The 14,538-nt window shown below is 49.5% G+C and overlaps 1 protein-coding gene across 1 annotated transcript in view; it reads right to left on the minus strand.

The window, feature by feature from the left end:
- Farp2 (FERM, ARH/RhoGEF and pleckstrin domain protein 2) overlaps positions 1-14,538 on the minus strand; it is a 114,067-nt gene that overhangs the window by 6,114 nt on the left and 93,415 nt on the right. Inside the window, exons 15-21 of the mRNA XM_075951358.1 lie at positions 11,577-11,666; positions 11,057-11,190; positions 10,398-10,479; positions 7,881-8,118; positions 5,869-5,999; positions 4,001-4,069; positions 2,903-2,992 (exon numbers count right to left, since the gene is read on the minus strand). Coding sequence (XP_075807473.1) covers positions 2,903-2,992; positions 4,001-4,069; positions 5,869-5,999; positions 7,881-8,118; positions 10,398-10,479; positions 11,057-11,190; positions 11,577-11,666 — 834 coding nt within the window. The remainder of the gene's footprint in view (positions 1-2,902; positions 2,993-4,000; positions 4,070-5,868; positions 6,000-7,880; positions 8,119-10,397; positions 10,480-11,056; positions 11,191-11,576; positions 11,667-14,538) is intronic.

Here is a 14,538-nt window from a genome sequence, read left to right on the forward strand (position 1 = left end):
AGGGGCTAAAAATAAAGCTCTCATGGAAAGGTGGGAAGGGCTGACCACAGCAACGTGTCTACAGCATTCCTTCAACAAACGGTTAATGCCACCCTCCACATTTCAAGGCCATTCCAAAAGAAGACACCTCCACAGGATGGAGTTTGAAGTTTCACTAGATTAGAGAGAAACTAAAATAGCTAATTACTGTAAGATAAAAGCATTTGTGGCCTGGGGCTGAGCAGATGGCTCAGTTCAGTAAAATGAGTTCAGATGCCCAGTACCCATATAAAAAGCTGGGTGTGGCAATGAGCATCTGTAACCCCAGCACTGGAGAGACACAGTCAGTCAGACCCCTGGAACCCACTGGCTAGCCAGTCTAGCTATGCTGGTTCAGTCAGAAACTGTCTCAAAAATAAGGTGGAAAGTAACCTAAAAGAGCCTAATGTTGACCCCTGGGTTATCACACTGATGCACAACCCCCATAGACGTGTGCACGCATGCATGCACACAGGCAAACAGGAAAACACACACACACACACACACACACACACACACACACACACACACACACCCCTGTAAAAGTTGACTAGCCAGCTTTGCTATAGAAATGGAGACAAAGCAACAGATACACTAAGCGCTTATTTTGCAGAAAACCAAAGTGCCAAGACTAGGGGATGGAGAGTAAAGTAATGGTGCCTTCTCCCCAGGTGGGGAAGGCAGAGAGATGACCCTCATGTACTGTGGGCCAGGGGCACATTTAGAACTCACTGTGAGCAGCTGACTGGTGCTACTGCTCGGCAGCCATGAGCATGTGCTTTGCATGATGGGACCCTGTGAGGATGGACTGGAAGATGTTTGGGAGACAGAAGCTCAATAATGTGGCATACACTCTTGAAAGACCATACTTGGCCTAAAGACAGGTTAGGTTAGGTCCTCTGGTCACCAGGTTCCCCTACTGCACCAGTAGTCAGAGACTGTAACAGAGCGCTCGGGGTGAGCTCAGCTTGTAGACGGTGGTAATCGGTGTCACGTCACCACAGCTAAACCTGGAGTGCTGTGGTCACAGCGATATTTAGCTTACAGTTTATTTTCCCTCATAGGAATGTGTATTTTAAAAGTAAACCATCAAACAACCGGGATGGCTTCTAGAGGTGGCCCCTGCTAAACCCAGCAAAGTGGAGTCACATATTACAGACATATGTTTCAAGGCTGAGCAGAGTAGAGTCAATGAGAAAGGAACCTCGCATGATGCTGCAGCAGAACCTGGCATGACGCTGCAGCAGTAGACCCTCGCATGACGCTGCAGCAGTAGAACCTGGCAAGACGCTGCAGCAGTAGACCCTCGCATGACGCTGCAGCAGTAGAACCTGGCAAGACGCTGCAGCAGTAGAACCTGGCAAGATGCTGCAGCAGTAGAACCCGCATGATGCTGCAGTAGTAGACCCTTGCATGACGCTACAGCAGAACCTGCATGATGCTGCAGCAGAACCCGCATGATGCTGCAGCAGTAGACCCTCGTATGATGCTGCAGCAGAATACACCACCTCAAGGAGCAGTGTGAGGGCCAACAGATGACCATGGTGCTAAGGGGTCCTGGAACCACATACTGCATTGTCCTTGCCTTCAGTGTCTCCAGGACACGTTTCAGGCCAGGCTCCAGGGCCTACATGAAGAGAACACAGCCTCTAGAGTAGTGGTTCTCAACCTTCCTAATGCTGCGGCCCTTTAGTACAGTTCCTCATGTTGTAGTGACCACCAGCCATAAAATGACTTTCATTGCTACTTCATAACTGTAATTTTGCTACTGTTATGAAGTATAATGTAAATACCTGTCTTTTCCAATATCTTAGGCGACCCCTGTTAAGAGTTGGTTGAGCCCAAAGGGGTTGCAACCCATAAGTTAAGAAGCACTCGCTGCTCTAGTCTTCCTGACTCTCTATGACTTTAAATAGGGTTTTCTTTTTCTAATATTTGTTTTGAGATTTATTTCCTTTTAGTTCATGTATATGGTAGTTTTACCTGCATGAATATCTGCATGCCATATGCATGCAGTGCCTACCCACCTAGACAATAAGACAGTGTTGATCCCCTGGAATTGGCATTACAGACAGTTGTGAGCTGCCATGTGTATGCTGGGAATCAAACCTGGGTCCTATGGGAGAGCAGTCAGTGCTCTTAAGTGCTGAGCCATCTCCAGCGTTTATCTTTTAAATATGTATTATTTTTATGTGTGTGTCTGTGTCCATGTGAAGGTGCTCATAGATGGCACTGAGTCACGTGGTGCCTGAGCTGCAGGCTGGCATGGGTGCTGGCTGGGAACCGAACCCGTGTCCTCTGGAAGGGCAGTAAGCACTCCTAACTGCCCGCCCTCTCTGCACCTCTTAAACAGGTTTGTATTAACCTCCAAAGGCAGATCTGATAGACTGGATTATGCTAAAGCCCAGCGGTTATCCCATGTCAGACATCCTGGTGGGCACACATGCAGGGTGTGCAGAAAGTTCATGGCGGCAGCAGCGGTGGCTCAAGCCCCAGGCAGCGTTGTATCAGGCACATTCAGTGACCACAGCTTGTGTCTGTTCAAGGAATGGTTGTTCCTGGGTGAGCATCATAACTACACGGTATCTGGAAACAGCTGATACCAAAACCCGCTCCAAATTGTCGGCAAAATAGGTGAATACTGTCAGGTGCTAAAGGAGACTGACCTAGAAAGCTGTCCATAGGTGGAATACGGGGCAGTCTGGGGTCAGGGAGAACAGTAGCCATGAGGAAGAGCGAGAACAGTCCAGCATATTCCCTCAACACCAGGTGGCCTGCTTACCCCTGAAAACGGCCTCAGACTTGCTGCTGTATGAGGGAGGTGGGGCAGAAGTATAGCCCAGCACCTAAACACCAAACCTCAGGTGAGCATGGTACCACTCACCAGCATGCCGCGCAGAGGGAGGAAGCCACGGATCCGGAACTGGCTGGCCCCGGTGACACTTTTGCTTGTGTATAGCAGCATATCTGAGAACTGAGGGATGGAAAGATGCAGACAAGGGACAAAGCTTCAGTGTCAGAATAGTTAGACTCGAGCCATGGTGTCTACCAGATCTACAGCCAGCCATGGTGTCTACCAGATCTACAGCCAGCCATAGTGTGTCTACCAGATCTACAGCCATGGTGTCTACCAGATCTACAGCCAGCCATGGTGTCTACCAGATCTACAGCCAGCCATGGTGTCTACCAGATCTACAGACAGCCATGGTGTCTACCAGATCTACAGACAGCCATGGTGTGTCTACCAGATCTACAGAAGTTATTGGAAATTATTGGGGGAAAAGTTTGTTCCTTTGATCCTTTTCGACCAGATATATGCAGTAGCCACATGAGCTAGCAGAACTGGGGGCCAGTCACCAGTCTCCTCTGTTCTGGCCTAGCTGGTAGAAGCAGCCAGGAGCTCTAGCTGGTGCAGCCAGTTGGCTCCTTCCCTGTGTGGATCAAGTCTGAGGCACTTGGAAAAGAAACCTGGTAAGGCTGGGTGGTGGTGGCACACACGTTTAATCCCAGCACTCGGGAGGCAGAGGCAGGCGGATCTCTGTGAGTTCGAGGCCAGCCTGGTTTAGAGAATGAGTTCCAGGACAGCCAGGGCTACACAGAGAAACCTTGTCTTAAAACCACCACCATCCCCAAAAGGAAGAAAGAAAGAAACCTGGTAAGATGAGGACACATGGTCAGGTCCTCTGTACCCAAGTTTCTGGGCAGCACTGAAGGCCCCTGGCTGCCACTAGGCTAGCCACATGGACATCTCTGTGTTAGCCTTGCTTGCCCTCCCAGAACATGGACTAGGAACAAACAGGCAGCGCGGGCAAAGTGGCTGCTTCCTATTGCTCACTCTTGAGAGACCGCCTGAGTTCCCAGGTGCCTGAGCTGCCATCCCAGGGACGGGGCCAGCAGGCAGCGAGCCAACTTTCCTGACAGACTTTACCCGCCGATTCTTCCCAGAGAGGAAATGCAGTTTGGGGCCCAGTGGGAAACATACCAGGAAAAACATCCTCTGCTGCAGGCCCTTCTTGGTGAGCTTGTGAAGGCAGCCCTCACGGATGAACTCCTAAAAGACAACCAGGTTCCTGTGAGCAGGGATGCAAGGGACACGCGGTAGTTGGGGCAAAGGTCATGGGAGCCAACAGTAACCATAGCATACGTGTGAGGGTCAGAAGATAACTATCAGTACTGGCTCTCTCCTGCTACTTCATGGGCTATAGGATTAAACCAGGGTGCCGACCTACACGCACACCCCTTCCTGCTGAGTGGCAGCCCTCTGGGAGAGTCACCCTACTCTACCCTAGTTACCCACGTCCTAGCCTGGTGCCAACCTGGTCCCAGTCATCTACCTGCCCTGAGACGTGGGAACCAAGAGGTACTCGCCAGTGGAGAGACACTGGGAAACGAGGCCATCAAGAGTCCATTTGAGTTCCGCTGTGGGAAAGGCTGGGCAGAGGCAGGTTTGAGAAAGAGACAGTCTCCGCCAACACTGGGTGGCTACAGTTCGCTACCCTGCACTGGAATACTGAATAAAGGCCACAAAGGCTCAGAAAGTCAAGAAGCCAAGCATGGTGGCACACGCCTTTAATCCCTGTACTTAGGAGGCAGGGGTATGAGGATCTCTATGAGTTTGTGGCCAGCCTGGTCGACAAACTCATAGCCAGGCCAACCAAGGCTATAAAGTGAGAACAGGAGCCCATCTGAATGAAATGACTGAAGCCGGGGTGGGCACAGCACCCATCCACCAAGGCACACAGAGGAACGACACGCTTATTGACGTAAGATGAAAACAGCCCTAGTGAGATTTTCCCCTAGGAGAGAGGAAGGTATACCACCCTGTACGTGAACTTCTGTAGTGGTTAGCACTTAGTAGGGCTAGTTACTAAGCTTGCTTGCTCTTTGCGTCAACGGTACTGAGTCAAGAGCAAAGCATCTAGTACACAGGCAAGAGAAACGCCAACTCATGCGATGGAACTGAAAGTCCAGAAAGAAGCCCACACATCTATGGGGCTTCTTAATTTTCATAAGGAGGACCAGACAATTCAACAAATGTGCTAGGGTAGCTGATATGTGTGCAAAAGAATAACACTGGACTAACTGGGCCGGAAGGCTGGGCATGCGGCTCAGCCAGTGCATATTCGGCAAGCGGGTTCCATCCCCGCTACCACATAAGTCAAGTGCAGTGGTGCACACCGCAGTCCCATCAGTCAGGAGGTGCAGGTAGCAGGACAGAAGGAACAGAAGTTCAGGGTCATCCTTAAATGCACAGCGAATTTGAGGTCTGCCTGGGTTACGTAAAACCTTATCAAAGGGAAAAGGTAAGAAAAACTCTTAGAAGAAAACCTATAGGTGACTAACTGGGTTAGGACACATCTTCTTGTATATGATACCTAAGGCATGAACAACTAAAGAGGACTTGAGGGTCATTAAGATGAAAAGTTTTAGTAGTATAAATGATAGAAAGACAAAGCCAGAGAAGGGGAGAAAATCCCTCAGGTACGATCCTGTTGCTTCCCATTTCAGATCTGAGATGAAATCTCACGATGCAGCTAAATGGGCCTCAAAATCCACAGCCTGCAGCCCAGCCCCGAGTATGGGATTCGGATGTGAGCCACCATTCCTGCTATTGTGCCGTCTTGAGGCGTTTCTCCCAGTACCTGTGAGGGGCTCTTCTGGGGGACCGACAACTAATGGGTCTTGGGGTTTCTTTCTGGGAAAATGTCCTCAATTGGTGATGATGGCTACATTAACTGAGTGCATGCAAAGTCACTGGATTACGTACTTTAAAAGGGCAAGTCTTATGCTACATTAGTAAAATTCAATTAAAGAACAGGCATAAAATCCTTCCCAGGTATGGACTCTCACCCTTCCAGGAGCAATGAGGTTTTCTACACCAACCAGGTCCCGCTGTAGCTCCGTCAGCTTCTGGAGGTTTTCTAGCCGGGTGAGGCTGTGCTGGAGCCCGGAGGTCACTTCTGTGATGGCCTTCAGTGCCTCTGTGTGGAGAGGTCCCCGAGTTCAAACCCTGAACAAGACCCCCCAGTCTCTGCCTTGTGGAAGAGCCAGTATTTTCTAGGGTGCCTTTAGCTGGAGGCACTGCAGACTCCTTGCAGGGCTCTGGCCCACTGGCACAAGCTCCTGTCCAAGTTCAGTCCCTGCAGAACCCAAGGGGGTCAGGGGTCACAGGCCAACGCTACGCCTTAACGGGGCAGGTTCGGGAAGCAGTGCATAGCACTGTTAGTCCCTGAAGGAGATCCTTCAATGTCTGAAGTGATTTACTTCTTTCTGGTAACAGACACTCACCTGAAGCAAATGTAAGACGTCAATAAACAGGAAGACGCTCACTAAGATGAACGTGAACTCGACACCAGCCCTGGGGAGGCGACACTGGCTGGGATCAGCTGCTCACCCAGTCCTGCCCTCTGCTGTCCATAGCGCAGTGACCTCTCTTACCTGCCAGACCACTAATGGGAACTGTTCTCATCTCTTTTAGAAGAAATTTAATTTTTTTGTGTATATGTGTGTGTGTGGTTGTACGTGACTGTGTACACACATGACTGCAGAAACCCTCAGAGTGTAGACAAGAACACTGGATCCCTTGGAGCTGGAGCTACAGGAGACCATACGCCTCCTGACATGGATGCTGGGAACCAAACCCAGGTCCTCTGCAAGAGCAGCGAGTGCTCTTAAGCACGGAGCCATTTCTCCAGCTGCCAGGACCCTCTTCCTGCCCAACTGCAGTGCCTCACTCGTGGATCCCCCCTCTGCGAGCAACTGACAAGGTCTGCAGCCCTGACTCACACCGCCTTATCCTCAGACCCACCCTGACAGGGACTTCATGGAACCAAGGACAGCTAGTGTTCTTTATAGGGTGCTTGTGGCTTTCAGAAGCACAAGCCAACCAAGAGAGGAACACTCCCGGAATTCATCATCCTTGACAATCGTAAACAGATCCTTCTCTAACTGCTCTGCAGACAGCACTGACGACATCAGGGAGAGCCTGAGCAATGACCACAGCCTCACACAAGTCATGGCAGCTGCTGTCTGCAGACTCTGGGCATCTGCATTGCCTTGTTTGGCCTCTGCAAGCCTGGGGGCTGAAGAGATAGGTCAGTGGTTGAGAGCACTGACTCCTCATACAGAGAGGACCCAGGTTCATTTCCCGCACCCACATGGCATCTCATAAACCCTCCGAAACTCCAGCTACAGAGGACCTCAGTGACTCTGCTACCTGGAATTCCAGTGACCCTCCTGCCTGTACTTCAGGCATCCTCCTTCCTGGGCTGCAGTGGTCCTCTTTCGAGGACTCCATGGACCCTCCTGCATGGACTCCAATCATCCTTCTGCCTCAACCTTCCAAGTAGCTAGGATCACATTACATCCGTGGGCCACCATTCCCAACTAATTATATTTTAATGACAATTTCAGTCATTTATAGACAGAATCTTCTTGTACTAAACTGATGCTATAACTAAAATTTCTATTTGTAAATGACAAGATTTAGACTTTATTCTTTTGTCCCTTTAACAAATAGAAAATTACGATTCACATAGGTCAGAAACTTCCAACAGGCTGCTTGGCTCAAACATTTGCTAAGTCTTAGAGTCAAGTCTTCCAGGCCAGAAACACCCACATAAAGAGGTCATTCTAGGATATGCCCCATCCCCCAGTGCCCTTGCGTGAGAGACCTTGACAGCAGGAGGCCACCTTGGTTACAGTACCCCACTCCACAGGTTCAGCCTGGAACCCGCTTCTCTGAAGCAGCTGGGCAAAAGCCAACAGCCAGCAGTGAGCGCGGGGCTGGCAGCTACACCGGGCAGAGCCAGTGGTGTCTAACACCGCGCGTGCCGCACTCGGGGTGGCAAGGCCTCACTCACCATGGCAGTCGGCATAGTCCCGGTGCCCAGGGGCGTAGTGAGCACACAGGCGGCTCAGCAGCAGGCGGTAGTGCACCAGCCTCTGCACGGGCTTCAGCAGGAAGGTGTTGAGAGGCAGGTAGCAGACCTTCTGGAGCTCGAACTCTTTGTAGGCGGCCTCCAGCTTCTTGCAGTGTTTTGTGGCCTTTTCCAGTTCTGTTAGGATCTCGTCGTGTCTTTGGAAGTAGCTGGTAAACTCCTATTGAGACACCAAAGGACAACACTTGAGTGGAGAGACATGATGGTAAGCCTGGCCGGGCCCGGTTCGGCAGCTCGTCCGCCGTGGACTAGGGATGCTGGAAATGCTGACAGGGCATAACAGGGATGCGCAGTGTGGTAGGTACAAGCCAGAGTTTCTCTGTCTCCCCATTTCCCCATTTTAGACTCTATCCCAGTGTGTACCTCACTCCGTTCCCAGGGGTCAGGGCTCCTCCTCAGCTGGTCCTCACCATGACCACTGCTGACTGATCCCTTCCTACCTTTCCTCCATTTATGGATAAAGAATGACCCTCAGAGGCTAGGAGAGCCAGAGCTCACCTTATGGGACACACTGAGTACCAGGCAAGAATGAAACTCCATTTGAGCTCTGCCCAGGTTCAGTACTGACTGGGTTACTGGAGAGAGGGAGCAACCATGTTTTGGGAAACTGCCCTGAGAACTATTCTGAAGGATCGCTGTGTGGAAGGGCAGGCTACTGGAAAGGCAGCAGTGGGCGGAGGGGATTCTGTTTTAGGCACAGAGTCTGGGGAGAATTCTGTACTAGATAAAAGCATAGTTCTAGGGGGACCTTGCTGAGGGCAGTGCTAGGCTGAAAATGCATGTATTGAGGCTTGCTTCTCTAAAAAATTACTGCTCTGAGGGTGGCTGCTTTCATGGGAGCCTGATTCAGAGGGCTCTGTCCCAAGGGTATGTGTGTTAGAGAAAGATATTCTGAAAAAACCTGATTCTGAGGGGCATTGTTTGGTTGGTAAGCTGTCTAGGGAAATGTTTTGGAAGAATGATACTCCCAGAGGAACCTGCTCTGTGGGAAACATGGCTTTAAGAAGTTACATTGAGTGGTGGCAGTGGTGGCAGTGGAGGCACACACCTCTAATCCCAGCACTTGGGAGACAAAGACAGGTGGATCTCTTGAGTTCAATGCCAGCCTGGTCTACAAAGTGAGTTCCAGGACAGCCAGTTACACAAAGAAACCCTGTCTCAAAAAACCAAAAACCAACCAACCAAACAAAAGAAAAGTGAAAAAGAAAGAAATTACATTACGAGAAATACTGTTCTGAAGGGAACCCTGTTGTGGGGACCCCATTCAGAGCAAAACACCGCAAACAGGAAATCCTACTCTGAAGGAACTTATTTCTGAGGCATGATGTTCTGAGGGAGGGGGAAAAGATAATCAGATTGAGGGGAATGCTATTCTGAGGAGACCCCCTTTCCTGGGGAAAGCCTTATCTCCTTCTCCTGACCCTGGCTCTTCCTGCCTCTACTTCCCAAGTACTGGGATTAAGGGTGTACACCACCATGCCCTCTCAGGAGGGGGCGCCAGATCCAACAGAACTGGAGTTACAGATGGTTGTGAGACACTGTGGGTCCTGGGAACCCAGCCCAGGTCCTCTGTAGGTACTACGAGAACTCTGACCACTGAGCTGTCTCTCTGGCCTGGGATGTTGTCCTGAGAGTGCTGCAATTGGCAGGACACTGTACTGGGGGACCCTTAATTCTGAGAACATCATTCTGAGAGGAAACACAGGGGTCCACCCTTCTAGAAGAACACTGTTCTATGGAACTCTGTTCTGAGGGGAACCATGTTTGGAAAACAGCTGTCCTGAGGTAGTAAGGCCACTTGAGGGAAATACTATTTTGGGGAAAGACATTCTGAAGGGAGACATTCTGAAGGGAGACCTAAGGAGAGGTGGTTCAGTATTGAACAAGCCCCTCCTGAAACCATGTTCTGAGAAGAGTTGCTTCTGAGAAAAACGTTCTCTTTTTTGAGAGGCCTTTGTTTTGAGCACATCTTCATTGGTAAAACCTTGTTCTGGGGATTTTGTTTTGAGGGGACCCTTGCAGGAATTATACTCTGAAGGAACCCTGCTCTAAGAACGTCTGTTCTTAGGCTCTTGTGAGTCCTAGTATTCCAGGGGAACCACGTTCTAAGGAGACACCCTGTTCTGAAGGAAGCCCCTTCCAGAAAAACCCTGAGACAGGCTGTGTGTTTACTGGGACACTGTTCTGAGGAACACCGTCAAGACAACACTGCTATTAAATGTACAGTGTTGTTCAGGGAGCAGTTTTGAAAAGTCCTGAGTGGAGCATTTGGGCGACAAGAACCCTCTCCTTGGGGGGCCCTGCTGTGGAGAACGGTGAGATGAGCTTGTTCTTGGGAAGGCTGCTGTGGTGGGGACACTGTTGCAAGAACAACAGGCATATTTCCATAACAGATTTACTCTAAGCCTGGAGTTCTCTCACAAACCCGCCATACCGTACCTTTAACTGACGCATGTTCCTGAGGAGGATGTCCCCAATTCGTTGATCATCACCTTTTAAATGGGCACTGGAGGGCCCTTCCCTGGATTAAAGGAACAAGAAGGTTTATGAATCCATGAAAACTTCACGGTAACATGTTGTGGTAGTCACAGTCCTTTCCCTCTGACACAGGGTCACTGGAGCTGGCCCCAAGTGTGATTCTCCTGTCTCTGTCTCCATCACCACACCCAGCAGTCGCAGTCAGAATGACAAGGAGTTTCCAGGTGGAAAGAACTTAATAGCAACAATGATTGCATTTCTCTAAATACGATGGTAACCAGGTGAAAACAGATTCCTTTCCTTTTTAACTTGCTCTAGTCCCTTCTCTGGAATAGGATAGATAAAATGCATTGTTATTAAAGTTTATTCTAGCTTGCCCAATAGGATTTTGAAATACACGTCAGTGAAATAATGGCTGTTCTGAATTAGCTTCTGAAGGGGGGACTTCCTGAGGCAAGGGCTGGTGTCAAGGGTGGGTGCTTCCCAGGGAGAGTTCCGGACTCAGGGGCTGCTGGTCCAGGCCCCCAGCCTAGGAGCCAGCAGTGTGGGAGCCATCCAGGCGGAGGGTTGAGAAGGAGGGAGGTAAGGAAATAGCACCATCTGCTGTACGCTATGGTTACCAGAGAGCCAGCCTCTGCTCCACCTCGTGCAGGAAGCCTCGATGGAACTCGTAGACGGGATCGATGTTGGAGAAGAGCAGGGTCATCAGGGCGGCAGGCATGGCGTCCTCCTTGATCACCAGACTTCGGAACCACTATGGGAGGAGTTTGGCCTGGTGAGAGGCTCAGCAGAGAGCTGTGACCTCATGACACCAAGCAAAGCTCCTCCAGTTTATAAGAAGAGCTTAAACCAGTGTTCCACGTCCCCTCTTTATTGACTGTATAATTTCCAAATGCAAACAAGCCAATCCTAGGTCAGAGCTTTCAGACAGATACATTCTTAGCCTTACTTAGTCAGGAAAACTGAAGACATCAGATTTTAACATGACTTAGACATCGCGCTAGAAGGCAAGTAGAGCCAACAGAATTTACGTAAGTCGGTCTCAAGACTGCCAAAGATACTTCTCAGGGTGGCGCCTTTGTGTTTATACATAAAGCGTATTAAGGAAATAAAAAATGATCAAGGACTAAGGTTCCATACCACAGTAATGACTTCTAAATCTTTCACATATGTTCGTTCTGTAGCGAGAATCTCCTTGGCTATGAAATAGGCCTTGTCTTCTGGCAGGTGCTGAAAGAGGCAGAGAGGAGCGTGAGCACACTTCTGGGGGACATGTTACCTTTCCACATGCAGGGCGAGCCCGAAGCTTGTAACATGGTATGCTCAAGCCAACCACATTTTAGAAACTCCTGCCACAATTCCTAGAGGGATTTACTGGAAAAGAAAGGTTGGTTTTATTGGTGTATGTGTATGCCTGAATGTATGTTTGTGTACTGTGTGTGTACAAGTTCATGCAGAGGCTAGAAGGGGCCACAGGATTTCAGCTACAAGTGGGTGAGAGCCACCCAATGTAGGTGCTGGAAACTGAATCTGGGTCCTCTGTAAAATCAGCAAGGACGCTTAACTACAGAGCCATCTTGCTAGCCTGATCTGCTTGTAAGTAAACACGTCCAATTAAGCCCAGCTACATTTCTCTCAACACATCGTCCTCATTATATCACTGTACACCATTCCTTAGAAAAATAATTGCTATTCAAATATCAATATATGTGAACAGAACCGAAGCTTATTACTGGTTTTGCGGTGAAGCTATGATCCTTTATCACTGCCATTGATGAAGCTGGTTAAAAGATAAGGAACCATGAGGAAACCATGAGTGTATGTTTAAACATGTATGTATGTGATGAAGGGCTGGAAAGATGGCACAGTGGTTAAGAGTTCTGACTGCTCTTCCAGAGGAACGGGTTCAAATCCCAGCACTTACATGACAGCAGACAACCACCTATGACTCCAGTCTCAGGAGACACCTGGTGGCTTCTCTGGGCATTGCATACACATGACACATATACATGCCCCAAACGTATAATAAAAATAGATAAGAACATATGTGATTAAAATAATTAAACTTGGGCTGGAGATAAGGCTCAGCATAAAAATTTAAAAATTAAAAGAATAATTAAACTTAGCTCATAAAAGTAACAACAAAAACCTCCCAGTGTCTTTTGAGTGTGCCTATGACAAGGCGCTGAGCTGGCTGGCACACTTCCTGTGTGCAGAAGAAGACCCCAGGTCCACCTCCAGGCTCAGCTCTCGGCAGCTCCCCTTATGCTTGCTAGAACGGGACCCAAGATGAAACTGTCCAGGGGGTTCGTGAATCTCCATCAGTGCTCTGTCTAATGTGCAAACACAACACTCAAGTCAACGAGGGGCTGCAAATCATGGCAGAACATGGTCATGGAGAGCACAGGGCGGAAGTGCTGGAGGCTGCGATGAATGTGATCAGGCCACAGATTCACATGGAGTGGGTGGAGCGCCCGGGCCAGCAGACAGGACAAATGTCAAGGCACAGAAAGTGATGTGGGATAAGAAAGAGGGAATGAAACAAAGTCATCTGGCCTCTGAGGTTCCCGAGTGTTGGGGGTCAGTGTGTGTGCACCCTGATATGTGTGCGTGCAGGATGCAAGCTGGCCTGGAGGGACAGACGAGAGTCTCAAGAGGCCTCTGCACAAGTCCAGTGAGATGGTGTTGGTGAGTGAATGTGATGTGTGACTGACAGACACAGCAAGAACGACTGCAACAAATTCTGGCTCAAGTCAAGGGAAAGATCGGCAGTCACCACCAGAGGGGGGAGAGGTTGAGGCAGTTCTGGGAGGAAGAACAGACTAAGTTTTCCCCAGGATAGCCTGCAATATGCTTCCCAAGCTGCATAAAAAGAAGCAAGGGGCCAAGGCGATCTCAATAAACGCCCGTGTTTGGGGATCACATCTTCTTTTCTGTGCCTGCTGTAGTTCAACACAGGCTGCAGTATTCTCTCATGGTCCCTGGAATAAAGGAGTAATGTGTGTGTGTGTGTGTGTGTGTGTGTGTGTGTGTGTGTGTGTGTGTGTGTGTGCGCGCGCGTGCTCATCTTATGTATCCTGGAGCTCATAGAACGCGGTGTCTTCTATCATCACAGACACACACCAGGGGCACTGCCAACATCCTGCAGAGTCAAGTCCTGCCATCCTCTCCCTGGGAGTCATGTTCAACATCTCCATCAGCTCTTCTCAAATGGCTGGGAGCAACGTCATAGCCTGGATCCCTGGTCCACCCCTTGGTCTCTTCATGTTGTTCCTGGAGTGTGGTCTTTCTCTCCCAGGAGAGCTCACTTAGTTTTACAACCTTCCACAATGTGGTTTTGTTTTTGTTTTTGTATTCTGTGTCATAAAACTATTTTTTTTAAAATCCTAATCCAATGGCATCTTTAAAAAGAGTCTCATCTCTCCCTGGTTTGGTATACATATGTCATGAACTTTCAGCAGTGAGAGCTGGGTTACTCCAGCCTTTTTCACAGCAGGACAGAGGTTCTGCTTGCCAGTTCTGCATAATTCTGGCCTTGGCCTGGAACAAACATGTCAGGGAAGGTGACCTCTTCATGGCAATTATCTTTGTCTGAAACTCAAAAGCACACCCTAACTGTTCACGTGCTATAGAAACCAGGTCCAGAGCCCCAGACCAGCTCCTCACTGTGTGAAGAAAACTTACCAGAGCAGTCTCAAGAGCGTCAACAGAAACTCTCTCTGCAGGTGCCCTGATGGTGACAAGCCACCAACAGCCCTGCCCCTGTTCTAGAATGACCTAATCAAACCCAAGCAAGCTGACCCGCTGGCAAGAGACAGGTGGGGACAGCACCGTCCGCCCATCTTCGCCACCTGCCACCACAGGATAGCACCATTTCTCAGACCCACACAAGCACAAAGAGAAACGCTTCTGCCATCTTTTAGCAATCTTGCCTTCTGAATCCTGCTCATCTTCACCAGCCTCTATTAAAAAGGAAGAAAAAAACCCTGCTCTACGTGAGGCCAGAGAAACAGCTCAGTGTTCAGAGCACTGGCTGCTCTTCCAGAGGACTCGGGTTCAACTCCCAGCCTCTACATGGCGGCTCACAATCACTGTAACTTCA

The sequence above is a fragment of the Microtus pennsylvanicus genome, chromosome 17 (assembly GCF_037038515.1).
Source record: "Microtus pennsylvanicus isolate mMicPen1 chromosome 17, mMicPen1.hap1, whole genome shotgun sequence".
NCBI classification, from domain to species: Eukaryota; Metazoa; Chordata; class Mammalia; order Rodentia; family Cricetidae; genus Microtus; species Microtus pennsylvanicus.